At 41.3% G+C, this 27,305-nt stretch overlaps 1 protein-coding gene across 3 annotated transcripts in view; it reads left to right on the top strand.

Annotated features, from left to right (window-relative positions):
- The first annotated feature begins 1,843 nt into the window (after positions 1 to 1,843).
- ALKBH3 (alkB homolog 3, alpha-ketoglutarate dependent dioxygenase) overlaps positions 1,844 to 27,305 on the top strand; it is a 36,405-nt gene continuing 10,943 nt past the window's right edge. Inside the window, exons 1-8 of one of the 3 annotated variants that reach the window (XM_026512078.4) lie at positions 1,844 to 2,190; positions 3,751 to 3,895; positions 4,202 to 4,305; positions 5,545 to 5,579; positions 8,724 to 8,771; positions 10,589 to 10,692; positions 12,252 to 12,340; positions 17,615 to 17,824. In XM_026512078.4, the coding sequence (XP_026367863.2) occupies positions 3,817 to 3,895; positions 4,202 to 4,305; positions 5,545 to 5,579; positions 8,724 to 8,771; positions 10,589 to 10,692; positions 12,252 to 12,340; positions 17,615 to 17,824 (669 nt within the window). In that variant the 5' untranslated portion in view covers positions 1,844 to 2,190; positions 3,751 to 3,816. Of the gene's footprint in view, positions 2,237 to 3,750; positions 3,896 to 4,201; positions 4,306 to 5,544; positions 5,580 to 8,723; positions 8,772 to 10,588; positions 10,693 to 12,251; positions 12,341 to 17,614; positions 17,825 to 27,305 lie in introns of all 3 variants that reach the window. The other 2 variants (XM_026512079.4, XM_026512080.4) reach the window with 2 other exon arrangements.

The following is a 27,305-nucleotide window of genomic DNA, read 5'->3' on the forward strand; positions in this document are numbered from 1 at the left end:
CACCTCACTTTCATTCCCTCTCCCACGGCCTCCACCACCACCCCCTGACAAAAACACATCCTGCATATAGAAATGGGGAAACCCACGATGTAAGACTCACAAAGAACATCTTTCTAATACTACATACTCACATGTATCTAGGGTAACCAACCATTTCAGTTACCCGGTACTTCCCTGCCTTTAGCATTTAAAATCCTATGTCCTGGAAAATCTCTCAGTCCCAGACAAATGGGAATGATTTGTCACCCTACATGCATCCTGAAGGTTTCTAAACTTTCTCTGCATCTAAATCACCTTGAACACTTGGTAAAAATACAAGTGATTTTGTTAAAAATGCAGTTATTTGGGATGCAGGCGGGCCATGGATGGATTTTTGAGATATGTTCCACTCGGAGGCTGAAAAGGTGTTAATCACTACTTTTACGGACTCCTCAATCCAACTTCTTTGTCCCTGTTCCAAAACCATAATCACTGAAAAGAAGGAAATGACATCCTTTGGAAGACACAGCCAAGGTTCCTGAACCAGAAACTGACACTGTTTGATGGGGACAAAAAAAAGATAAAAATTATAGTCTCACCCTACCACTTTTCTCTCCTTTCGGTTCTAGGATAAATCATTTTCCTTCAGTGTCACAAAGTATAACAAAGAATGATGGATGCTGTGAAAATTAGATTGGTGGGGTACACCGAGCTTTTGCTGGTAAGCAGTATATAATACAAGACTTATTTTAAAGACGCCCACAGTGACTGTTATTTGGTAGGTCTTAGAGAATAAGCTGCACAAAACTGTCAATTCAGTGCTACGTTTTCTATTTTCACACTGTAAGATACATGGTTTAACGCGGCCATGTTACAGATGCTTCTCAAAAACTCATGGGGTGAAGAGAAGACACTCTCTGACCCACTGGTCAAGTTTATTTATTTATTTATTTAAATTTTATTTTTTAAAAAATATTTTACTTATTTGACAGCGCGCGCACAAGCAGGGGAAGCGGCAGGCAGAGGGCGAGGGAGAAGCAGGATCCCCATTGAGCAGGGAGCCCCATGCGGGGCTCATCATGACCTGAACCGATGGCAGACACTTACCCGACTGAGCCACCCAGGCGCCCAAATTTATTTTATTTTTTAAGTCACTCAATATTAATGGAATTTCTACTGTGTTCCAAACACCCTTTTAAATTCTTTACATGCATTGCCACATTTAACCCACCGAACAAGAGCTATGCCCATTTTATAAAGAAGTGGAGTACCTGCCCTAGATTATACATCTCGTAAATGGTGTCGTCTGGACTGAAACTTAGGTCTGTTCACTGAAGCAAAATGTGCTTGGCACTGGAGAGCCATGGAGTGGAAGGCGTGGTCCCACGCCCTGTTGTGTTATTGATGGAAGGATGCACGGGCTGCGATGGGAACGCAAAGGAAGTGCCTGTTACGTTCTCCAGGGCTTCCAGGGTAAAATTTAAATCTTTTTACTTAGCACATCACGACCTGGTTTCCCAACCCCCTCGCCCTTCCACCAGCCCCGCCGGGACCCAGTCACTCTTTCCGCAGAGACCAAGGATACCCGCGCTTAGACGTCTCCAGTTTGGTTTGGGAGCGAAGGGGGTTGGATTATGGCCCGAGGGACCTCGGCCTAGGACACACGTCTCCCTTCCCACCTTCGCCATATCCCGGCTCCTGACGGGGCCCCTACCGCACCTTCAATCCGTGCTCCCCGCCAATCCCGGCCCTCCCGTCCGCGCCTTCATAGAGCGGCCCTCCCGGCGCGGGGAACACGGAGCTGCCCGGACTCCAGTTGATGGCGCCGGAAGTGGTGGCGGCGGCGCGTGACGTCAGAGGAAATACCTGAAGACGCGGCCTGTGGTTGCGAGTTGTCGGGGTCGGTGCTTCACTCTTAAGGTTCCCCAACAGCCGGCGGCGGAGCGGGTGTGGGGCCGCGGGGTCCGTTCCAGGACCGAGCGGGTTTGTCCCTGCGCGCCGGGCTCCGCCGGCTGCCGTGGGGCCCCGGCTCCCCGCTGGGTGGCTGGGCTGTGGGAACCACCCTCTGAGGACCCTGCCGCGTCGACCTCCAGGACCGAACCGGGGCTCCTGGAAGAAAAAGCTCTAAAATAGGGAAAGTTGCTAACTCTGCTTGAGGACCAGGCTTTTTCATCTCCGAGGATCGCCTGATCTGCACTTCAGCCGTGAGAGGTATTGGTTCCCCTCTTTACGGAGGAAGACACTCAGGCCCAGAAAGGTGAAGTCAGCTGACGGGTCATGCCGCTGGGAACTGCTAGATTTAGATTCAGAGCGAGTCAGGCTGGCGCCCTCGCCTTTTGCCTTCTGCAGGGTTCTCAACCTTTCTGTGGGTAAAGAATCCCAGGATGGAAGGTGGGGTTAGTTAACAGTTTCTAGACCACAAAATCAGTAGGTCTGGAATGGGCCTCCGAAATCTGCATTTTCAACAGCTGTCCCTGGCATAGAACAACGTATTACTCCCCTGTGAACAGAGCAAGAACTATAGCTCATTGTGTTAGCTTTTGACGGTCTCGTTGAGAGAAAATGGAAGCTTCCTCTGCATATATTGTGGGAGTGGAGGGTTGGTATTTGACCCTGCCATTTACTCTTTTTGGGCAGATGGCAGCCTCTGTTATCTCCCTACCTATTAAATGAGAATGAATTTTATACTTATCACCTGGGGAAATTTGTCCTGGGCCCAGCGCAACTCAGAAGGTCTGCGGAAGGTCTGGAACTTGGAAAGCTAAATAAGCCATAAAATGAGCTTGTTACCTGTGAGGACTTGAAGTGTGAAGCTTTCTTAGACCAATAAAGAAATGGATTTAGGTTCAGAGCATGTGGCTTGAACCTCCCTGTTTTTGTCTCTTTGTAGCTGCGCTCCTATATTTGCTGTGAGCTAAAATTTTATTGGCAAAAATGTCAAATTAGTATTACTGGCCATTATGAGTTTTTTTTTTTCAATTAACTGAAAACTGGAAGTTAATAAAGTTTGAATGTTAATCTACCTCCTATTGATTTCCTGAGTGACTCAGGGTGAGCCACTTAACCTTATGGTCTTCATACATGCCCACTTAGCACCATCTCCTACGATGCTTGTCACAAAGACAAACACTTGTATCCATTCTAAATCAGATCTTCTGAGACAGGCCATGGGTATTTTTAACAAGCTTCCAGGGAAGTTTGATGTAGCCAGTTATAATGGAATACGGAAATGCCCTTGGAAACTGAGTCTGAGCCTATTTCTCAATATCCATATAGGTGAGGGAATATTACAGTTTCTTTTAGACTAATAAGACTAATGTGGTTTATGATAGATCTTACAGTTTCTTAACGTGTACTTTCTTGTGAAAGCAGCGAAAGTACTGCAAGATTGTTGGGGCGCCTGGGGGGCTCAGTCCGACTCTTGATCTTGGCTCAGGTCATGATCTCATGGTGGTGAGATTGAGCCCTGTATGGGCTCTGCACCAGTCGTGAAGTGTGTTTAAGATTTCCTCTCTCCCTCTGTCTACCCCATCCCCCATGCTCTCTCTCAGGAAAAAAAAAAAAAAAAGTACTATAAGGTTGCAAAAGATAAACATTAAAACCAGCAGTCCTAAGTGACTTAGTAGGCTCCTTGATTGAGATGTTGTGATGACAGAAATTAATTTTATATAGAATCTCTGATTGCATTGATCTCGAAAGGATTATAATGACTCCCTTAGGTAGTCCATGCTCTCACAATCCTAACTAAAAGCACTTTATTTTTTTAAACAGATACGTTGTGTGGTTTTAATCAGGATTGAAATCTGAAAGCTAAGAGCAGAAGCCTTTTTGGTCAACATGGAGGACAAAAGACGGCGAGCCCGAGTGCAGGGAGCCTGGGCTGGCCCCGCTAAGAGCCAGGCCGCTGCTCAGCGAGGCAAGAACTTGTGGGGGTCTTGTGTGAATGCGCTTGCATTTCAGTTGATGTGAAGAGGTTATTTAAAATGTAGCTGGTGCTTTGATTTTCTTGATGGTCATCTTTTATTGAGGGTTGAGGTTTAGTGTTCCTCATATTTGGTCACAGCTCTCAGACCTTTCAGTGTATGTAGTGGGATCTCCGACAGACTTTACTAATTAATTTCTAGGTGTCATATTGGTTATCTTCAAGTAGATTTTATTGGCCCTTGCTCCCTAGAGCAGACTTTTTGAGTCTAGTTCACGTCTGTTCTTGCTCTTGATTCAGCTGCTACTGCTCAGAGCCATCTCCACCAGAGACCTGGTCAGACATGGATGAACAAGGAGCATCATCTTGTGGACAGACAGTTTGTGTTCAGAGAACCCCAGCAGGTAAATTCTTATTTCTTCTACAACACTAACAGATTTGCTTGTAAAAGCTATAGTCACATAGTAGACACTCCAATAGTGACTGAGTAAATTCACTACTAAAAGGACCATGAAAGGCCTATAATAATAATGAAATGTGGAGTATCTAGTCCTTAATATGTCTGAAGATTGTTTCTAGTCTGCTCCCAGCTGATGGGCATATATAATTCCCATTTTGGGGGGAAGGAGTTATACCATGACCAGCGCTTGGCATTGGTTGTCTGAGTTCTAATAGTCCTAAAACCATGCTGTCTTTAGTGCTAATGTAGTTGATGTCTCTGGAATTGGGTTGAAATTTTCAGCTGCTACAATGCCTGATTTCTTAGCTTTTTTTCCCCCTGTGGGGAAAAATTATAAGAAACAGTGAAGATTCACTGTTAATAACATGGAAAAAGCTAAAAATCAGTCATCTTGCTGTAATAGTGAATGTGTAAATAATGATTAAAACTTATTTATTGGGGCACCTGGGTGGCTCAGTCGTTAAGCGTCTGCCTTCGGATCAGGTCATGATCCCAGGGCCTGGGATCGAGCCCCACATCAGGTTCCCTGCTCTGCTGGGAGCCTGCTTCTTCCTCTTCCACTCCCACTGCTTGTGTTCCCTCTCTCGCTGGCTGTCTCTCTCTCTGTCAAATAAATAAATAAAATCTTTAAAAAAAAAGTTATTTCTTAATATATCTTCTATTTTATTTTTTAAAAGATATAATTTAATTGATTTATTTGAGAGAGAGAGAGCGTGCACACGCATGTGCATGACTCAAGAGAGAAAGAGGGAGAATCTTTCAAGCACACTCTGCGCTGAGCATGGAGCCCACAGCAGGGCTCAGTCTTACAACCCTGAGATTGTGACCTAAGCTGAAACCAAGAGTCGGGTGTTTAACCGACTGTGCCACCTAGGCGCCCCAGTATATCTTCTATTTTAAAAAAGTCTCCTGGAAAGAAGGTTTTTCCAGAATTTTTGGCTGCTCTGAAAATGCATTAATTCTACTTTTATTTTTTTTTTCTTACCCACTAGCAGCTGTGAATTAGTTTTAAGAAAAGCAGACAGTGGTCTCTGGTGGTATAGTAAGAGCTTGAAATTAAAAAGGGACAGTTTTCAATTTGACTTATTTTTATCAGAAATGAGAGGATATGGTAATCCTGCACATAAGCCTTTCTGAGGATTAAGGATCATTCCAGAAGTAAAATCTTCCTGTTTCCTTGCAGGTAGTACGCAGAGCCCCAGAGCCACGAGTGATTGAGTAAGTAATTTGCTGCCTTTCTGTATTTGTTGCCCACAGTAAAATGGAGAGCCCAGATCTTTCCCTCACCAGGTTTTCCATCTGGAAGAGACAATGGCCCAGTTACTGTCTTAATTTTAGGCTGGGATAGTTGTATCTTAGATCTCTTTAAACTTGGTCTTTTGGGAAGCCTTTCTCAATTTGCTGATGGTGTGGAAAATGCAACAAGATTTGTGTACCTTAAATTCTGACGCTGGTGCAGATTTCCTGACCCCGATTCAGTAGGGCATCTGCAGATAGTAAGCTAAAATATTTCTAAGTAAAGACAGACAGGGATTTTTCCTGAGTCATTGAAACATGGCGTTTTTTTTGTTTGTTTGTTTGTTTGTTTGTTTTAAAGATTTACTTATTTATTTTAGAGACAGAGAGAGAGCACAGGGAAGGGTAGAGAGAGAGGGAGAGAGGAACTTTAGCAGACTTCTCGATGAGCTTGGAGTTCCACATGGGGCTTGATCTCAAGACCCTGAGATTGTGACCTGAGCTGAAACCAAGAATCAGATGTTTAACCGACTCTGCCACCTAGGCTCCCTGAAACTGGCTTTTTGAGAAGACTTTAGTCAGGTAGTATTTTACTAGCAACACTTACGAAAGCTGCTCAAAATCTAGAGGACGTTAAATGTTCATATAATTGTTCCAGAGCAATTTAAATTCCTCTTATATTGATCTGTATATAAAATGTCATCTTTGTAATTTCTCTTACGTTGATCTGTATGTAAAATATTCTTTTCCAAAATTAATGAAAGATGCTTTGTGGGGTGCCTGAGCGGCTCAGTCAGTGAAGCAGCCAACTCTTGATTTTGGCTCAGGTCATGATCTCAGGGTGGTGAGATCGAGCCCCACGTCAGGCTCTGTGCTCAGTGGGTAGTTGGAGTCTGCTTGAGATTCTCTCCCTCTCCTTCTGCCCCTCCCACTGCTTGAGTGCTCTCTCTCTTTAAAATAAACAAATCTTTAAAAAAAAGACACTTTGACTTCTCTTTTCCTTCTCAGTTTCCATCTGATATAGGTAAATTGCCTGAAGAAAGCATCCTTTTATTTTAACAAATTAGTGTGTATACGTTATTGAACATGAACAGTCTATTAGGCTGTTCTGCTGTTTCCAGGTTGACTTGTATAGCCTAGAAAAAATTGAAACTACCAGGAATGTCATCATACTTTCAAAGAGGGTATATAGTTGTGGCCTGGCCACTAGTTAGCTATGTAACTAGTCCTTAGGTACATTAAGGCCATCTCTCTGAACTTTAGTTTCCTTGTCTGTAATGTTAAAGATTTGGACTGCATGATCACTTAAGGCAGAGCCTGGTGGCTCGAACAGTCTTGGATTCGTTTATGAACACCAATGTGACATTGCCTCCATTGGTGGTAAAGAGAATAAGCAAAACCATGAAACTTGTTACTAGGTACAGATGAGACATTCAGGTTGAAAAAATGGGTAGTTGTGAATATTCAAGTCAGAGCAAAGTGACAGAACTCCTTCCTGCTTGACCCCAAGGTTTGTCAGTTCTGGTTATCTAAAGTTAGCTCTGTTAGATTTTTATTTAATAGCCAAAAATGCCACCCATATTTGAAGTGAGCCAATTTCTAAATATGGCCCAAAACATATCACACTGAAACATTGTATTCACACTTTGGGGAAACTATAGTCAACTCATCTAGAGATGTGATAAATGTAAATGACAATAACCCTGCCCACATTTTTGCTCAGAGGGACTCTCACATCTGCCTAAAAGCCCAGCTCACAGATCATGAACTACTAACTCACATGGCAGACGGTGATGTGAAAACTGTCCCTTTATGTGGTTCTCTATAACTTACCTCTGTCCAAGAAAGTCTGACACTGTTGTCTTGGTAGAGGAACCTATGCAGTCTGGGTCAGTTTTCTCGCTATGGACCTGGCCATTCTGCACTCCTGGAACACTTTTGTGCTTTTGCACATTTGATTAAATTCTAAGCTTTTACTGCCCATCTACTATGTGTGAGGCACTGGGAAACAGAACAGTAACCCATTCCTTGCCCCTCACTAGCCCACAATTTAGTAAATGAAATAGACATGTAATCAGATAAATTGCAGTCATGTATATTGTAAAACAGTAGATTTGTAATAAGGTCTAATGGAAGCACAGATGATGAGATGGTTAACATTATTTGGGTGGATCAGAGGTCAGGAAGCGTTACAGAAGGTGAGGCTGAACTGAGATTTTGAGGAATGAATTAGAATTTTCTGCCAGACTAAAGCTCGGGTGGGTTGGATTGGGGGTGCTGGATGGCAGGGAGGCATTCCGGCTTGTAGAAAAGCAGGATTAGAAATACTGTGGTGTGGACCACCTGGGTGGCTCAGTCAGTTAAGCCTCTCCCTTCGACTCAGGTCATGATCCTGGGGTCCTGGGATCAAGCACCGCAACGGGCTCTCAGCTCAGTGGGGCGTCTCCTTCTCCATCTGCCCTCCCCCTGCTAGTGCTCGCTTGTACTCTCTCAAATAATTAAAATCTTTAAAAAAAAAAAAAAGAATAAAAAAGAAATACCATGGTGTATTCAGGAGATTCCAAGCAGCAGTGGAGGGTCATGAGTGGGTGGGAGCTGTCAGGAAGTGGAGCTACGTCATGGGGACCTTGAATGCAGCGCTGAAAAGTTGGTGGGGAGCCTTTGAAGGATTTTAATCAGAGCAGGAACCTCATTAGACGTGTATCTGAAAGCAGCAGAAGCTCAGATCCCTGAGATGTGTTTGCTATCTGTAAATACACCTATTCCAGAGTCTCCAAAGAGATGCTCTGTTTGGTACCCCTTTGTGTGATAGATTTCTGGATCATATCAGCCTGAATTATGGATGAAATATAAAGGGGTAGAATCAGAATTTATGTTATCCCAGTCTTTGTCTCCATGGCCTGATCCTGTCAGGATTCAATTCCCAGTGACAGCAATGATCTGCCACCATCTTGCCCTCCGTCTCCGTGGTGGAAGAAGGTGGGGTTATGCCTCCCTCATACTGCTTCCTCATTCTGAAATGATATTGGTGACCAGAAGTTTGGGAACTGCAAAGCACAGCTCTTGCACTGGGTGGAGTGTATTATTTGCCTGGTACTAACGAGTCTGTTTTCTTAATTTCTGTAGCAAAGAGGGTGTGTATGAAATCAGCGTGTCACCCACAGGCGTATCCAGGTAAGTGCATCCTCCCTATAAAGTGACTATAATTAATATCGAGTTATAGTCTCTTAAAATATTCTGCTCCCTTACTTGAAATAGGTAACTTCCGCCTCTGAAATTCTTGGGGAGTGTAATATCTCTTTTTATATAGCATTTCTAACTTCAGAACATTTTCACAGCCTCTCTGTCAGGTACAGTAATTATTACTTCCGTAATTTCTCAGGCGAGGAACTAAAGGCCAAAGAGATTGAGGACTTTTTCCTGGTACCACATAGTAACTTAAAATTAGAGTTGATCTACCCTCCACTTCTATGCTCTGAGTGCTACATTCTTTTATTATTATGTTACATTTTATGTATTACAACATTTGTTATCATATTAATCATTATTACAACATTTGTTTATATACAACATATTAAGTTATGTTAACCCTTAATCTACGTGAGTGGATTAATACCTTAATCTACATTAAGGTACGTTTTAGTAAAGTTAAAGCATATACAATTTAGGGTATAGTTGGCATTAATCATTATTAAAAACATTTTGAGGGGCGCCTGGGTGGCTCAGTTGGTTAAGCGTTCATCTCTTGGTTTTGGCTTAGGTTGTGATCTCAGGGTTGCAAGGTCGGGCTCAGGTGCAGTCTGCTTGAGATTCTTTCTCCTCCTCTGCTGCTTCCCCTGCTTGCACATGCTCTCTCTCTGTCTCTCTCTCAAACAGATAAAATCTTTTAAAAAAATTTTTTGAAAGCATCCCTGTAATGCAAGAATATACTAATTGTCAGTATAAAATAATGAAGCATTTAAAATAAATATATCAGAACTTGCATATCTAAATAAGTTGCTTAGAAAGAGCTTCAGAACCTCCCTTTCAGAGCAAGTTTAACAGTCATGTAGGAAACTCAGTTGCATTCTTTTGGTCGCATCTCATTGTTAACCAGGCATAGCTTCAGGTGAGCTTTGGCTCTTTCAAAAAATCAAACACACCTTCAGAGAGTGAAGTTCTACAGAATGTTCTAAGGGCTTTGAGAACATTTCTTAAGAAGGATATCCAAAGTGATTTTGAGCTGACTTGGCATTATTGAAATAAGTGTATATTCGATGAGAGAAAGAACCCTCATTTAGAAATGTTTATTTTGATACAGTCATAAATGATCACTTTCCCTACAGTTGGCTTCGTCTCAGAAGACAACCAATTGTTAAATTAACACAGGGCCAGGCATTTTATTAGTTACTCTCCTTTTCGTAGCAAGCCTATGAGGTGGCTATCATTTTTGTGTTACAGATAAGAAAAACCAAGGTTTAGAGAGGTTAAGTAATTTGTCCAGGGTTTCACAGCAGGTGGTGGTAGAGCAGTATTTGAAGCATATCTCTAAAAGCCCTCTTGCATTCTTTTTCCTTTATTGCCTCTTTTATTGTCTTAATATGAAAGTTTATTTCACATTTGGAACATCATGACCTGGTGATAATTAGGTTCTGCTTGCCGTGAGAGATATGGTAAGATGATTTCATCTACCCATGAGGAAGCGTCCAGATTAACTTCCTCCACTAAGACTAGCCCATCTTCTCTGTGGTCTTTTTTTTTTTTTTAAGATTTTATTTATTTTGAGAGAGAGAGTGTGTGTGTGCGCGCGAGTGGGGGGAGAGGCAGAGGGAGAGAGAGAATCTCAAGCAGACTCCACACTGAGTGAGGAGCCCCTGACACGGGGCTTGAGCCCAGGACCCCAAGATCATGACCTGTGCCGAAATCAAGAGTCAGACACTTAGCTGATTGAGCCACCCAGGCGCCCCTCTTTTCTGTGTTCTTTAGTTAATAATGGTTCTTTCTGCATCAAGGGTGTGTTTGTATCCTGGCTTTATTGACTTAAAAGAAGCCAGCTGGGTATTGGAACAGCTTTGTGAGGTCGTTCCCTGGAAACAGAGGACCGGCATCAGAGATGGTAAGTAGATGTCTGAGATCACACTTGTTGCTGCCTGGTCTCCCTTTCTAGAATGTTTTCTGATACCGTTGCCCCTTTTACCTCGCCCAGTTGTAATTAAACAGATTTAAAACCTAACAGAGACCCTAAGGATGAGCAAGGATTTGCCAGTGAAAAGGGACAGGGAAGAGGATTCCAGGCAGAAGAAACGGCAGGTGCAGGCTCTGCGATCAGAGCCATCAGGGCAGGAGCATGGAGGTGGGAATTCAAGGAACCGAAGGAGCTTTGGTTTGGCTGAACTGTGGTTGATACCTCTCTTCTTGAGTTTGTTCATTACCTTTATTACTTTAAATAGTGCTGTTTTCCTCTTTATAGAAACTTCCAGAGCTTTTCTTTTTCTGATTCTGTTTGGCATATGTTCTTTTATGATCCTTATTACCAGCTTTTTATTCTCATTTTAGTTTCACTAGAAGAGTCCAGTGTCCTTTAGTTTCAGCATCTGTACTGTCCTGAGCTGGTAAAGATTACCTGACTTGGAACCAGCTCCTCTGTGGGCATCTACAAGCCAACAGTATCTGCTATACCAGAGGTGGCCACTGGAGGACGTCTTTGCTCTAGCATAAAATTTCCTTTCTGGCACCCTGAGTGAATTCACATTTTCTGTAGAGAAAGAGGTGCAAAGTATACTGGCTTCATTTTTGTGACTCAGACATCAGAATAGGAGTCCGCTTTTTTTCCTGACTCCCAGAGTTTCCATGGCAGGGCTTTTGGTGGCCAGCTTGGCCTTGATTGCTGGCTTTGTCATTCAAAGTAATTGTTAATTTTAAGCAACTTATAGTTAAGTAGTTTTTCAATTCTTGGTTTTCTAATCTGTAAAACGGACTAATAATAATACCTACCTTGTAAGGTTGTTGTGATAATTAAATGAGATACTGCATGATAAGTGCTTGGCAGAATGACTGGTACATAGTAAACCTTCAGTGAATGTTAGCTGCCTTTATCATTATTGTTCTTATTATAGCAGTTGATGTCAATTGTGAGGAAAAATAGAAGATCTATGGATAACTCCCTTCTATATAAATTGGACATCAAAAACTTTTGACTGCAATCAGCCTCGTGCTATGGTTGGTCAGAACCCTTTCTTAAAATCAAAAGGTGGCACATGGATGAACAGTTTGTCTTGTTTCTTGTATGCATGTTGGTGCCACAGATTCCTGCCTACAAGGGTTCAGACTCCATAACCTGCTTTTTTTTGGCCCTCCCTAATCTGAACTGTTCTGCAGTGTGACTCCACTCTTACTGATGTCCTCACTGACACAAACAGGTCACACATATTCTCACCTCAGAGCCTTTGCTGATATGGTTTCTGCCAACATACCTTCTCTTGTCCTCTTTCTTTGAGCTCTTACCCATTCTACTCCTGAAATCCCATGTCCTCTAAGAACGTGGAACCCTGGGTCAGAGCCCATCATTACTCTGCCTTTGTATTTCTCAAAGTTTCTTGCACATTGCATGGCACTCAGTAGGCACACCTTAAATAGCATCAAACCGTTTCAAAGGCCCTGTATTTTCTTTCTTAGATGTAACTTACAAGCAACCAAGACTTACAGCATGGTATGGAGAACTTCCTTACACTTATTCAAGAATCACTATGGAACCAAATCCTCACGTATGTTGGAATATTGTTGTTGGTATGGTTTTATAGACTATATACTATAAATGTAGAGTGCTGTAAAATACCAGTATATTACCTTGCAGCGTTGCATGATGGTTCCTAGTTCCAAAAATCTTCTGGGTTCAAACACTGAGTCTTTGCGCTTACCATTCTCGATGTGTTTTTTGATCTAGAGATGAACTCTGATGATGAGAAAAAAATTGGAGCTAGAATGAACTGGAACCAGGCTCAAGGATTTCGGGAAAATGAACCATTTCCTCAAATCTTCCCCTTTCCCCAGCTCTTCTGGCCGTAGCCTTCTGTGCACACCCTGGTACACGTTTGCTCTGGAGCCAAATTCTTACGACTGGCCAGTGAGGTCACAACATCTCTTTCCATTTCTCAGGCTCTTTTGCCATTTGTGAAAAAAATCTGGTGTTTTTCGTGTTGACTTTGTACTCATTCTGTGGCTGCAGTTCTTAGACTTCGGAAATCTTATCATGGCTTTGGCTTATTTCTACTGTTACTCTTGTTTTTAAAAATTTCCATGACGGTAGACAAGGAGATTCTAGTATATAAATTAAGCTTGTCCAAAGGATGGAGTTAAGGTCCAAGAAATAGCTCCTTGTTTAGTTCCTGGAATCTTGCCTTTGGCAAATAATTTTATGCTTTATTGAACGAGACTTTGAAGAAAATGGAGTTTCGCTTATGACATTGAAATAAACAGAAATATGGCACATTTTAGAGCTTCTAGTAATTTGTAATAATAAACTCCCACTTGACTAAAGTGTTCAGGGACAAAATATTGACAGGGGTGGGAGTGGGGACATGGCTTTTTCACGTAAGAAGATAGCTGCATGCTTTTGTTTGTAGGGCTGCATTTAGAATGTGACCCAGGGAAGTGCTGAGACCCTTTATAGCTGAGGTTGATTTGGAAACATGAAGAGAATTGAATTAGACCAATCCAACAGATGGCTGGCCATGTTTCTGTCAGAATTAATTTACCTTCTTGTCAACAGTCATAGCAGAGAAGTTGAGGATTAAACAGGCTCTAGGGAAGAAGTTCTTTCCCATCATTTTAGTTAATCTTTTAGAACAGGATTTCTCAGCCTTGGTATTACTGGTTTTTGGGGCTGGGTAATTCTTTGTTGTTGGGGCTGTCCTGTACTTTGTAGGGTGTTTAGCAATATCCATGGCTTGTACCTAATAGAGGTCAGAAGCACTCTTCACTAAGTTGTGACAACCAAAAATGACTCCCAACATTGCCAGACATTTTCTAGGGGGCAGAATTGCCCTTGGCTAAGAACCCCTACTTTAGAATAAACATAAGGCACATCATATATGCTGAGTAGTATGGCCACTTATGCTTTGAGGACATTTTGACAACTCTTCAAAAGAATTTTTTAATGACAGTCTTTTTCTTATAATGTATGTAATATGAGTTTATTTTTTTAAATTTTAGAATTTTTTAATAAGCATGAAGAATATTAAAATTTTGGGTAATTCTTCCATCTGATGTTTGGCTCCAGTCTTTTTATTTTTTAAAGTAGGCTCCATGCCCTACATGGGGCTTGAACTCACAACTCTGAGATCCAGAGTCACATGCTCTACCAACTGAGCCAGCCAGACACACCTCCCCTCCCCACCCCCCTTTTTTTTCATTTTAGGGAAATAATATAGAGAGAATTTTTCTATAAAAATATCAACTATACTACATTTCATTTAACTACATCATTAACATGTTTTAGTATCGTTAAATATTCTTTCACATTGTATTTAATAGCTGTGAAGTAGTCCATAATCTATATGTACATACCATAATTATTTCAAGCAAACTTTTTTGCTGAGTATTACGGTTGTCACATTAGAATTCTTTTATTTGAATTTGGCTGGTTCATAACTTTGTATTTATTGCTAAAGATTTAGTTTGTTTATATACCATCGTGAACAAAATCAAAAGAGATGCCTCTTTCTCACATTTTTTAGAGGTATATATGTGTGTTGGGGGTTCTTGTTTAATTTTAACTTGTTTAATTTTAAAATTATTACCTCAAGCTTAATAACCCAAAGCACAGGAGCAAATTCAGTCAGAGGTTATTAAACTTCTTTTAGTCTTTTTTGAACTAAATCTTGTATGAACCCAATGTATGAAAATAAAGAAGTGCCTTGACTGGCTGGGAGTCCCACCAGCTTGACCTCTCCTTTCTCCTACTGTAATCCCAGAGACACTTCTGTGGTACCTAAGGCTCTACAAAACACTTTTTGAAAGCCACTGAATAGGTCCTTTTACTTCTGTGATTCATATTTTCTCATACTCTTTTCCTCAGATGTCTTTTAAGGATAGAATGTCTTCACTGAACAGTGAGATGATGCTGAATTTTAATTTAGACATTCAGTTCTGAGGGATCTGTATATAGAGTATTGGTTGGAGAGTCTAAATTAATCCTCTAGTTCATTATCCCCTTTTTTTCTCCTTACTTCACCACCAAAAATAACCAGTAAAAATATATACCCACTTAGAAACATAATGCAAACTTGGAGTTATCACAGTACTCAGTCCCTAAGCAAGTCAGGGAAGTGCTAATTAGTTTCTCAGTCACATTGCAGAAAAGCTATCTTCCTCTTTTACATTCTTATTTTTCTTGCTAAGTGTATAATTCTAGCATCTGATCTTTATCTCCATGAAGATAAGCTTAAAGCCATAAAACAAATAGGAAATACAGCTTGCTAACATTATTATGAAATTTCACTTTGAAATTTATCCTCTTGAACATAGGTTAGTTTAATAAAATTTCTGTTTTACTCATCTAAGTTTGGTTTGTTGTTGTCATTGTTTATTTTAAAAAATCCTCTGCTTAGAATGTAATGCTAGTATCTGTAATAAGGAATCCCAGTTTACCATGATTGCTACATCACAGCAAAGCTGAGTGATTCCCACATATGCTTCCTTGGCAGTTTTACCTGAGAGTAGCCATGGGATATACTTACAATATTATGCTTTCCTTTGCGGAACATCTATTCCTTCACTGCCATACATAGAACATGACTTTGAAGGTGTTCTTTAAAGTAGAGTCGGTGGATACCTGGAGGGGTCCACGAAGTCCTTTTGGGGAGTGCACAGGTCAAAACTATTTTTATAATAATACTAGGGATGTGTGACATTTTCACTATGTCAAGTTTGCACCGATGATACGAAGGTAATGGTGGATAAAACTTATGGTGCCCGAGCAGGAATCAGGTCATTGTCACCAAACTATGCTAATAATCATGGTATTATTCTTCACCACCATGAACTTCCAGTTTAAAAAAAAAAAAAAAAAAAAGCTGGTTTTAAGAATGTTCCTCAAAGCAGTAAACATTATTAATTAAATCTCAGTAATTGAGTTCATGTCTCTTTAATAGTTTGATGAAATGGGAAGTATGCATAAAGGAGTCCTGCTACAAGCCAAGTGTGATAGTTGTCAAGGCAGAACACTCGTGTGATTTGTTAAGCTATAGCTGAACGACCTACTTTTATCATGGACCGTTTTTGTTTGGAAGAACAACTAGCAGACCAGCTATAGTTATTCAGGCTTGAGTATTTGGTAGACATTTTCTCATAAATGAAGTGAATGTCCCTTCAAGGAAAACAACGGCTAGATTTGTTACTTATAAAAGTTGAGTTTTTAAGAGAATTAGAATTTTGGAAAAAGTCATATCTGCCACTTTGATCCTGACCTCTTTCTATTACTTAGTCTTTTCTGATGAGATCAGTGGTAATATTAATGGATATGATTTTTAGAAATTGTATAATGGAATGTGTCAACAGTAATGTCAGTCTGCATTACTCATTGGATCAATATTTTCCACATGCCCAGTGCTTGATGTTACAGAATCATAAAAGATTAAAAGACTCATTCAGAGTGCAAGCCGGACCAGTAGATTTAAATGTAACAGAATATGAGAAGTTTGTTGATACGGTTTCAGATTCCACACTGCAACTGACCTGTAGGAAATCAGTACTTATTGAGTTTTGGTGTAATAGCAGAGAATATCCACAATTATTTGGAAAGGCTGGGAAAGACTCCTGCCCTTTTCTAACTACGTATTCGTGTGGAGCCAGTTTTCTTCATATACTTCAACAAAAACAACATATTGTAACAGACTGAATGCAGAAGCAGATGTGAGAATCACCTCTCTTCAGTGAAGCCAGGCAGTAAAGAGATTTGCAAAACAGTGCCACTCTTCTTGCCAATTTTTTGTATTGGAAAATAGAGTTATTTTTTGTAAAATAGTATTTATGTTAACTCATGGGTATGTATTTTTTTTAATGAATTAACCAATAGTTTAACCTTTTTAAGTTTTAATTTTTAATATGATAAATGTCATAGCTGTGACCCATATAAACAGAAGTTCTCTGAGGTCCACAATTTTTGATAGGGGTGTGAGAACGATTGTCATAAAAGGAAGTTCTGTAAAGTACTCGAGGTTTCTTGGAGGAAGGACAGAATTCTAACAAGAACTAATACGAGCTATGCTGTTGGTAGCTCCCAACTACAACCTAAGGTCAAGGGTCATAGCTTCCTATGGTGTATGTGGCAAGACGTGAGTTCCAAATATAAATCACATATAATATAAACCACAAATCTAGGTGCTCTGGAGGCAGGGCTGTGGAGTCTGTTTAAACCGTCTATAGTTCACAGCCCATGTATTTATCAAGGCCATGTCATGATTCTGTTTTGTAGAATGTTTTTTCCCTTAGGTTCTATTTTTAGGAAGTTAGCCACTTTGGAAATATTAAATATCTTTTTTTAAAAGCAATTCTGTCATTCATGATAAAATAGGAGTCGAAAGAACAGAGGGCCACCCAGCAGGAGAGTTGTTTCACTCCTCAGACTTCAGTCTCTATCTGCCAACATCCTGGCAGCCCGTTGGCTGTGGCGGCAACCTGGACTCTACCGCTCCACTTACCTCCTTAATGACTTACTGAGGTGGCTGTCCTGAATGTGATGACAGTTGCTGCTTTGCGAGGGTCATGTATTTCACATGGAAAGGATGAGATGGATCAATAGGGTTGGTCCTCATGACCTTGCTCTACCAAATTTAGTACCTTAATCAAATTGTGGAGGTCAACTTGCATCAAAATAGAAATAATGGGAGAAATAATGGCTGTTGCATTCCAAGAGTTTTGCTTATTCCATGCCTGTTTACAACGTGACTGATTTTACACTTTCTTCTGTTTTACCTGTGGCTGCCACCTTGTGCCTTAGTGAACCATCTCTGCCCCTTTTCTTGGCCTCTTGATTGCAGTGGCATCCTGTGCTGCGCTCACTGAAGGACCAAATTGAAGAGAACACCGGCCACACCTTCAATTCCTTGCTCTGCAATCTTTACCGAAACGAGAAGGACAGTGTCGACTGGCATAGCGACGATGAACCTTCGCTAGGGAGATGTCCCGTCATCGCTTCCCTGAGTTTTGGTGCCACGCGCACTTTTGAGATGAGAAGGAAGCCCCCACCAGTGAGTATTCTCTTCCTCTTTTTTAATGTTTTTCCTGCCTGCTAATATTCTGTGAAAAAAGTAGAGCTCTTAAAAGCTCCTGTTTTCAGATTTAGAGAATAGGAGTACGTGTTTTATTGTTGGAATATTTTCAAATGATGCCTACCCCATGGTTCATGTTTGACTCCCTTCATTCATTCGTTCGTTTACTTATCCAACAGGAACTGCTTGCCTTGTGCCAGGCGCCGGGGACCCCTTTCCGTTGGTGGACAGGGGATAGACAGATATTACTGATTATTGAAATAATTGGAATTATGATAAAAGCCGTGAAGGAGGGCTTATAAAGGGAAGGCTCAAGCTAGTAGATGCGAGATGGGAAAGGAAGGTGGTGTGAGGCAGATAGCCCTGAAGATGGGCTACGTCAGTCTTCTCCATGGCCGTGTTGCCTCTTTTCTATGAGGGAGCATTGTGAGCGTCCTCATTGCCTTCTCAGCCATCTTCTGAAATACAGATGAACCTGTAATTCTTTCAGAAAGTGGAAATTCAAGCCAAATCATCAGAGGTGGTGGTCTGTCCAAGTTCAGGTGGAGAAGCAGGGACTAAACTATATAATAACTTTAGGTTTCCATCCCAGCTTTTACCTGTATTACATGACAATTTGAGGGACACAAGACTGTTAATTTTCTTAAATCAAAAAAGTAGAGGACCTTAGAACTAAAATAGATAGAAGGATAGTAGGAACTCAAAAGAGCAAACCTCTGCAAGATTATCTTACTATCTTTGTGTCTTTTTCTTACCAAGGTTCCCGATCATTTAGCTTATAACATTAAAGCAGACCCAGTCAGTGTGGAAAGGCTTATAAGGCTGTGTTTAGAATATGACCTAATCCAGACCAAATAGTTAGTGTGTCAGTGCTCATGTCTGTTCTTCATCAGATATGCTGCTTCTAAGAACAGAGTTAAAGGACTGGGCTATTTTCCTGACACATATTTTCAGTTTCCAGGCATGGTATTTTGGAGCATATTGTGTTATTTTGCATTTATACCATTAAGCAGCTTTTGTTGGTGTAATTTCCATTGATTAGGTTTTCTTTGGTCTGTATTAGCAGGGGATTGTCAGTTGCCAATGACTTACTGAGTAAACTCGCTTCTGAGCACCTCGAATAGACTTCACAGTTTCATTGGTGATTAGGTTTCTCATACACCAGGAGTACCACTTGAGTAGTAGACAGCCCAACCTTTGCCATGTTCTCTTTGGGTATGGTTATGCTTTTATCCGCAGCTTCCACTCAGTTAAAACCCAGTTAAATAAATTAAATCAATAATTCATCCTGCCCTTGGGAAGACTCCTGTTATGTGAATAGCAGAGAAACACTATGTGTCTCATTTTTAAGTTTAGATCCTCTTCTCAAGCCAGGCATAAGGAACACCAACTTTTTGTCGGGCATGGTTGTGGGAGCTGGGGGCGTAGCAATGATTGAGTGAGATGAAGTCACCTTTTCCCGACTGGAGCTTATGACCTAGCACTTGCTGGTGCTGTGCCTTCTGACGGGAGTTTTCCTTCCTCCTCTGACCGGCCTGTAAGCTGTGCTAGATGCAGTATAATGTTTGGTGTAATCCTAGCCTCTCATTCTTGGCGGTTACTTTTCTTTGTTGCCAGGTATTGAAGTGTTCAATTACTGTTTCTTTACACACATCCATTCATCACCATTACCCCCCTTTAAAAAATATTTTTGGCCTATTTATAGATTTGAAGCCTAAGGATTCCCAAAGCATGCTTTCTGGATAATTAGTTTTACTGTAGAAGCAGTTTCCAGCCATTAAGCATTAGCAGTGTTCTGGTGCCCAGAATACCCCCATTCCATTTCCCCTCCAGGCAACTGAAGGTCTTCATTTTCTCATATAAAAACATTATTCACGGCAACCAAGGGCTATTTCTTGGTAATATACCTGACGTCTGTTATAGGTTAATGAGTGGATGGATAATACAACTACCACACAGCCTTGAAGGCAACCATTTGGAACAAAATCTCGGGTTAAGAGGGAGACTGCCCATACTGAAGCTTTATCTTCTCAAGGCTTCTTACAGTTTATTTTGATGAATATGGTGAAAGCACAGGCCATGAAATACTAAAAATGTGGTACCGTCCCTTTAATTATCTGCCAGTAGCAAGGGAATCTGCACTATACCTGTCGTGGCTGATTTAATAAACATGTAGACTTCCTAAGTAAGAAAATTCACCTGGGATCTTGAAACAAAGTTGGCCGAGGAAACAGATTTGGGAGGAAATATAAAGGTGTCAGTACCGTACCTCTGGCTTTTGACTCTAATAAGTCTTGGCTTCCTGTATTATCTAAACTGACTGAGTTTGATGTAATTGTATATCCCTTCAGTTCTGGCTCTTGTTTAAGATGGGAAAATTGAAGGTTAGTATATTGGAAATGATCCTCACACGTTACCGAATACAGTTGAAAAACGGCTTTTTCCCCCCAGAACCTGTAGGTTCCATTCTTGGGTAAACAAGACCCAAGTTTAAACTTTTGGAAGGCCTCATTCAGATTTCTTTAACAGATTCCAAAATCTAGGGCTCCATAAATCTAGCTAAACCAGAAGTACAGAAGCCTTTCTTCTGAGTTGACAGCCTTAGAAATGCATATTAGAGTACATCATCTCTATCTTATTCTAATGATCCTTTTTCTGAAGGATTGAAAGGAAATGGTTTTTGCAAATCTGTGTCTACTTTTCTTTCTAAACTTGAGTGAGGGCTCTGAGAACATGACTCATGATTCATACAACTCAAGGTAAAAGCATAAATTAAAAAGTATAAATTACGTTAGTCTTCTGTGCGGAATTTGTAGGAGTTTGACTTTCTGTCAGGAAACTCTTAGGAACCTAACTTAGTGTGCCACTATAGGCTGTAATTTTCACGTCTGTCAACAAGACATTTGGAGTATGTTAGAGGTTGTGGGAGGGAACCTCTTTCAAAATCCGGTTCGTTTTAACCTATCAGAAGAGAAGCTAAATACCTGTTTGACTTGAGTCAAAGTTTCTCATTTGAAAGTGACATAGAAGAATCATGAGATTTTTGTGTACTTTATTTAGGTATGCAGTTTCGAGACAGAAAATCATGTTTGGGGCCACTTTTGTTGTTGTTGTTAACATCCGATCCCCTTCACCCCTGCTGTTGTTTGTTGTGCTTTCTGGCACCTTCAGCAGATCTCTGTAGGTCCTGATCTTTTGAAGGCTGCCCCAGTTCTACACACGTCATTCCTCAGTTTCTCCCTGTGCTGAGATGGCAAGGAGGTCTTTGTTCCCTAAGAATGAGCCCCTCTGATTCATGCAGTTGGCTCAGCTGGCTTCATACAGGCATCATCCCTGGGATAAACATGTCACCCCTCCAAGATGCCGATCCTTCTTCACTCTCCGCTAGTCCAAGCCAGTCAACTCCTGCTCATTCATTTTGATTTTAGAGTAAATTACTGTTTCCTTTAATGATAACAAGGTACTCGGTGGCCGAGTAAACTTGCCTGATCTTGCCGTTCCATTCACCCTATTGCTGCTTTTGTTAATTCAATTAAAGACAAGAGTGAATAGCGCCATATGTATCTTCTGGCCAATGTCAGGATATACTATCTCAAGACAAAAGTAAAACTTACCAAATATACTTCAGTGGACACGTTTTTAGAAACCAAGAACCTTTTTTTATTCTTTCAAGCTGGGCTCATTAAAGTTTGTCTATACTCCTTGTCCCAGACCCAGTTGTACTTTCCAAAATGCATCGTGTCCCTGCTGTAAAGATTAGTCTGATTCTTTTCCCAGCTAGCTTTAATTCTGTACTGAAAAACAAGCTGGAAAAGGAACTACAAAAGCCATTTGGCAGGCTGCTATTTCTCTGTCGGTTGCCATGGAAACAGTGATGGCTGAGTTGGGGGGTTATTAGATAATAGCAGGAAGTTTGTGATGTGCTTGCTGGAGGTTTAGATGCCAGAAGCCTTGTAGCTTCTAGCACATTACCCGTGGATAAGCTCTGTCCTTCATCAACTGAATCCTGAAAATGTGAGGGGTTTCTGTCTACCTCAGGCTGGTGAGTTGAGGCAAGTTCAGTGTTTCTTAAGCCACTTCTCTCTCTAGCACCTTCTGAAGAATGTGAACCCTGTTCATAGGACCAGAAGAGATGGTTGTAAAACCACTTCCAATGGTGGAGGCTCTGAGAGCTCCCAGTGACTTGGAGTTCCTAGTACCTATCTTGCTTCTTGGTTTTTTTGTCCACTACTGGGAAGAGTGGAGTATGAAGAGGTCAGTTTGATCACAAATACTGATATTTTTTCAGGACTTTAGAAGAAATGAGGATTATTAGAATCCAAAATGCTGTAATACTGACTAGCTTAAATTTGAAAGCTGGATAAACTACACAGAGCAGTAGTTCATGGAGTAGTGACTGAACCCCCACCTCAGCCAGCACCCCACTGCTGCTGGCCTAGTCATCCATATCTCCTAATCAGCCCCTCTTCTGATTACGGCATCTGTTCTGAAAAGATACAGGAAATACTGGAAAGAAATTGTTGATAACCTTCGTTTTTTTAATACATCCCTAAATGAAATCTAGAAAATCCATTTTTATTTCCTCTTTCTGTCACTGATACTGGCAAAAAGCACCTATCCACCTCATTTATACTTCTTTTTTTTTTTTTGTAAATGGGGTGATAATTGGTAACTACTTTATGGGAGCAAAGTTGTTGCAATAATCAGTGAATTTTTAAGCTGTTAAAAATTGTAGATGCCACAGTGACTTTTCAGATTTGAAAATTGGGAAAGGAAATGAATGGCAATGAAGCCAAAATCCCAAGATTCCTTTGGCCTGTGAAATGGCATTCATTGAGGGAGTAGAAGGGAGACTCGGGGAGGGTGTAGTAGCCTGTGGATCAGGAATAGTTACTGAGTTTTTGAGCTGCTATCTCTAGGGCCATTTAGTGGTTTGGAGAATGTGAGTGCGTGGGTGGGTAAATGAAAATGTATATGTTTGAGCCCATAAAGCTGAGTTCTGGTAGGACTTGAATTTCTTCAGACGTCAAATCCTGTGGGAGCTGGAATCCTCATTTGCTGCCTTGGGGCCTTGTCTCAGCTGGAATCCATGCCCTGACTGCCACTGGGAAGAATTAATTTTTGCCAAGGACGACCCAGTTTTGTAGTGGCACTGGTGGTCCTTTTAGTCTTGGAGGAGCAACCTTTTCCAAAATGATTCATCAAATTTGCATGTGCCATGATTAGGAATGGGGTCTGCTTCCAAACTTGACTTTTTAAAAATAGTGTCCCAGCGATAGATTTTTTTTCTCCCTTGCCATACTCCTAAGAACTATTCCTAAGCCTTCTGGTGATGTTCTCCTCTTTCCCAAGTGCTGTTTTCATGGTAGATGACTGCTTGGCTGGGGCAGAAGAGGGCTTAGTGGGTTTGAGGATGGAGAAGGAGGCCCTACACCAGAGTAGAGTGAGCCATTGAGGAGCAGAGCAGGTGATGAGATGGGGAGAGTGGACAGGGGCCAGATCATGCAGAGGCTCGTGAGCCTCAGGAAGGAGCAGATTTTAAGTACGTTAAGAAGCACTGAAATGTGTGAAGCAGAAGAGTGACATGATCTGATGGATAATTTTACAAAGTCAGTTGCTGCTGTGTGGAGTCTGGACTAGAAAGGAGCAAGAGTGGGAGCTAAGAGACCAATTAAGAGCTTGTTATACCTCATGCATACCTGGGACTAAGGCAGAGAAGGACAAAGGTGAACAGATTCAATGACATGAGCTCAGGGGAGCAGGGATTTTTCAGAGAGGCATGGGAATATGGTCTGGAAGTGTTAGTGTGGAGTACCTCCTGTCTGTCTGGATGTGGAAGGCACAGTCACTTTCCGTATGAGAGGGCCTCAGGGATTTGGAATCCTGGAGATAGCAAGGTTTCAGTTAGGACACGCAAGTCAGGGAACCTTCAGAGCACGTGAGGTTGGGGATTTAGGGGCTGGTTTGCTCATCACTGAATGGGAGTTCCGGAAGACACAGTGGAAGGGTGCAGGAGGGAGAGAGTGGAGGGAATTATGTGTGATCAGGTCATTCCAGGAACGGATTGGGAATGAATTATGTGGTTTTAATGGATGACTGAAGAACCCTGCACTTTTACTGGGGGCTGGGGTCAGCTGAATGTTGGAAATGGAGAGCATTTGTTTTTGGTGCGGCAGTCTTGGTGGAAGCTCTTTCAGGATAGCAATTCCTTTAAGTTGCATATCTTGGAAATATATTACCAAGAATGGAACCATTATTACATTAAACCTTCTGGTTTCAAATGCACATTCAGTGTTGCTAGAAGGACTATAACAGTGAGAGTAAAGCCGTGTTTATTTTTGCTGAAATTCAGTAACTTCTTGTGCCCATGCTGCCCCTGGTGCTATGTTGACAACAAGTCTGAATAATAGACACTGTCAGCAGTATTTCGCTCTGTTTGCCTTTCCACGTGTTTCCATCCAGAAGGAAAGGCAGGAGTTCTCATGCTAGTCTGGTCACCAGTGCTGTTTTCGATACCTAAGGAGAGAGCCTCTGTTGCATTGAACAACTGCCCAGACCTTCCAAGCAAGACCTTGGCGAGGTCCTGACTTACTGAACTGTTGAGATCACTGGGCATCCCTGGTATACAATGATCGATTGCCCGTACCAGTCCCTCCTGCTTACTTAGTGTCCTCACTCATCTCATCAGAACCTTCCATGCCAATCAGTGCCAAATATCAGGAAAGAGTTGGATAAAAACCCAAAGATTTGTATGTGGCAGATGAGCTTAAACCTGTTTTGAACAGATAACCTCAGTGATTTCAAATCTATATTTTTCCAGCCAGCCTTTTACTTTAGCAGATCTCATTTCAGAAACAGCCGCTTCTCCTTTCAAAGTAATGTATTTCAGATCGATATTGAGGTTGCCATCATTTAAAGTGTGGTTCGAGTCAGCAGGATAATAACTAGAGATGACATTGTGGGGTCCTAGCTTTATTCTCTTTCTGTAATTTCCATAACTAATATATTTTGTTTATGTCAGATTAAAAAAACATGTTACCATTATGAAGAGTAAGTCCAGCTGTGTTCTTGTATTGGCACTATAGGAACAACTTTGCAGTCCAAATATAGCCGCAAGCTTAGATGATCCATGAAGCAGTCTAGAAGAAGCCAGCCAGGTTCTCAAGGGCAAGTGAACTCCACAATCTGATTGTAAAAACAAGCTGAAAAGAAATCTTTAAAAAAGCAGGTTGGGAGGGGCTCCTGGGTGGCTCAGTCGGTTAAGCATCTGACTCTTGATTTTGGTTCAGGTCATGATCTCAGGGTCGTGAGATTGACCCGTGTCAGGCTCTGTGCTCAGTGGGGAGTCTGCTTGGAGAGTCTCTCTCTGTGCTTCTCCCCCCCCCAACCCCCCATGCACGGCATGTGCACTCTCTCTGTCTCCCTCTCAAATAAATAAATATTTTTTTAAAAAGCAGAGAGGGAGACGTTATTGGCATCATCATAGTTGGGAGGTAGGGCAAGTAAAGGGACAGCTGGCCCTCAGCAGGTTACGTAGCTGTAGCATGGGCTAATATTCAGTTTTCAGTGATCATTTCAGTCTGCAAAAAGCCTTGATCAAAATGTCAAGCAGCTCTACCATATATCTGATCGTTGGACCAGAGAGGTAGGGAAATCCCTTTATATCTGTTACCATCTTGAGAAAACCCTTTGCTTGACTCTGCAGACATTCGTACTAACATCTGGGGTGGTTTTTCTTTGCTTGCTTTTGAGGCACAAATTCTGGAATTAAGTTTTCTGTGTCTGCAGTTTCCCTCTCCTTACAAATGACCTCACTCTTGACGCACCTGCGCTGCAGACCCATCCCCACCCCTTTGCTCATATACAGATGCCATTGTCTGGAAGAGCCTTTTCTCGATCATCATTCTGTTCTTCCTTGTAATACTAGTCCCCGTATCCATCACCTCTCTGCTTGAAACTCAACCATCTCTTAGCTGCCTTTTCTTTTTCCTGTTGGCTGGAATACTGTGTTATTTTAGCTACTTTCACACTTTTCTCATTGCTATTTCCCTGCCTCCTTTAAGGACTTTTCCTTTATATTATCCCCTACAATATGGACATTCAAGATTGTCTTTGAATCTGTTATCTTTGTTTAAGTTAGTTTTTAGGAGATTATAAGCTGACCGTATATTATAAATGCCATATGGACAAGGTCCATTTCTGTCTTATTATGCCCGCATCATTTAGCACTCTGTGTGTGCGTGTGTATGTGTGTGTATTTTGGTTGAATAAGTTAATAAACATGATTTCATTTGTTCTTATGGCTTCAACTGTTCCTTCTTAAGGTGGAGTGACTTCTGAATCTCTTATCTCAAGCCTTGACTTTTATCTCAAGTTCAAGTCATCACATGTTCACAGGACATTTCCACTTATTTATTTATTTGGGGAGAGGAGGGAGATCTCCACTTACAACAGCATATGAAGTCTCTGACCTGAAACTATAAAATCAGATTTATTATTGTTCTTTCAGAAAACTCCACAATTTCACCTGCTGATAAGTCCATTTATGTTCATAATGATAACACTCTTGGTCAGGTTCACATGTAAGTTACTTTTATTTTAAAAAATTTTTTTAAAGATTTATTTATTTCAGTGGGGGAGGGGCAAAGAGAGAATTCCAGGCAGACTCCCCGCTGAGCACAGAGCCCAATGCAGGGCTTGATCTCACGACCCTGAGATCATGACCTGAGCCGAAATCAAGAGTCAGATACTCAACTGACTGAGCCACCCAGGCACCCCACATGTAAGTTATTTTTAGTTCTTCCCTGTTCTTTTAATTATTTCAATTCCCAAATCTTCTTAATTTGTTCTTGAAATGTCTGAAGAATTCATCCCTCTCCTAGTGACCATCTTTATCCCAAGCTCTATTTACCAGATGTCTAAAATACTAAAGTGTCTTTAATGCCCATCTTTTCTGTCTCAACTCTATCTGATACCCAGATGCCAGATATTTTCAGGAACAGGTTGCTATCTCTCTGTCTCCTCTCTCCTGTGTCCCACAAATACTAATTGACCATTTACTATGTGTCAGATGCTATGCTCAACTCTGAGGAGATAGATGTGAACATGGCAAATATGGGGCCCACCCTCATGGAGGTCTTAGGAGCTGGACAGTAATCAAATGAACAGAGAGAAATAATTACAACTTGTAGTTAGAGCTCTGAGTTTGGGTTTTATTCTGGGTTCAGTAGGAATAAATGAGGTTATGACATGATCTGGTTAATATTTTGAAAAGGTCACTCAGGCTGCTGTGTGAGGAGTAGTTTGAGGAGAGGCAAAAGAAGAAGACTAAATAGAGGGTGGGAGACCCAGTGGTAGACGGCTGGTTTGGACTAAGGTGGTGGGGGTGGGGATGAAGAGAAGTGGATGAACTTGAGGTGTGTTTTTGAGGGTGCACCAATAGAAGTTGCCAGTAATATTT

Source organism: Ursus arctos, unplaced genomic scaffold, assembly GCF_023065955.2.
Source record: "Ursus arctos isolate Adak ecotype North America unplaced genomic scaffold, UrsArc2.0 scaffold_23, whole genome shotgun sequence".
Classification (NCBI taxonomy): domain Eukaryota; kingdom Metazoa; phylum Chordata; class Mammalia; order Carnivora; family Ursidae; genus Ursus; species Ursus arctos.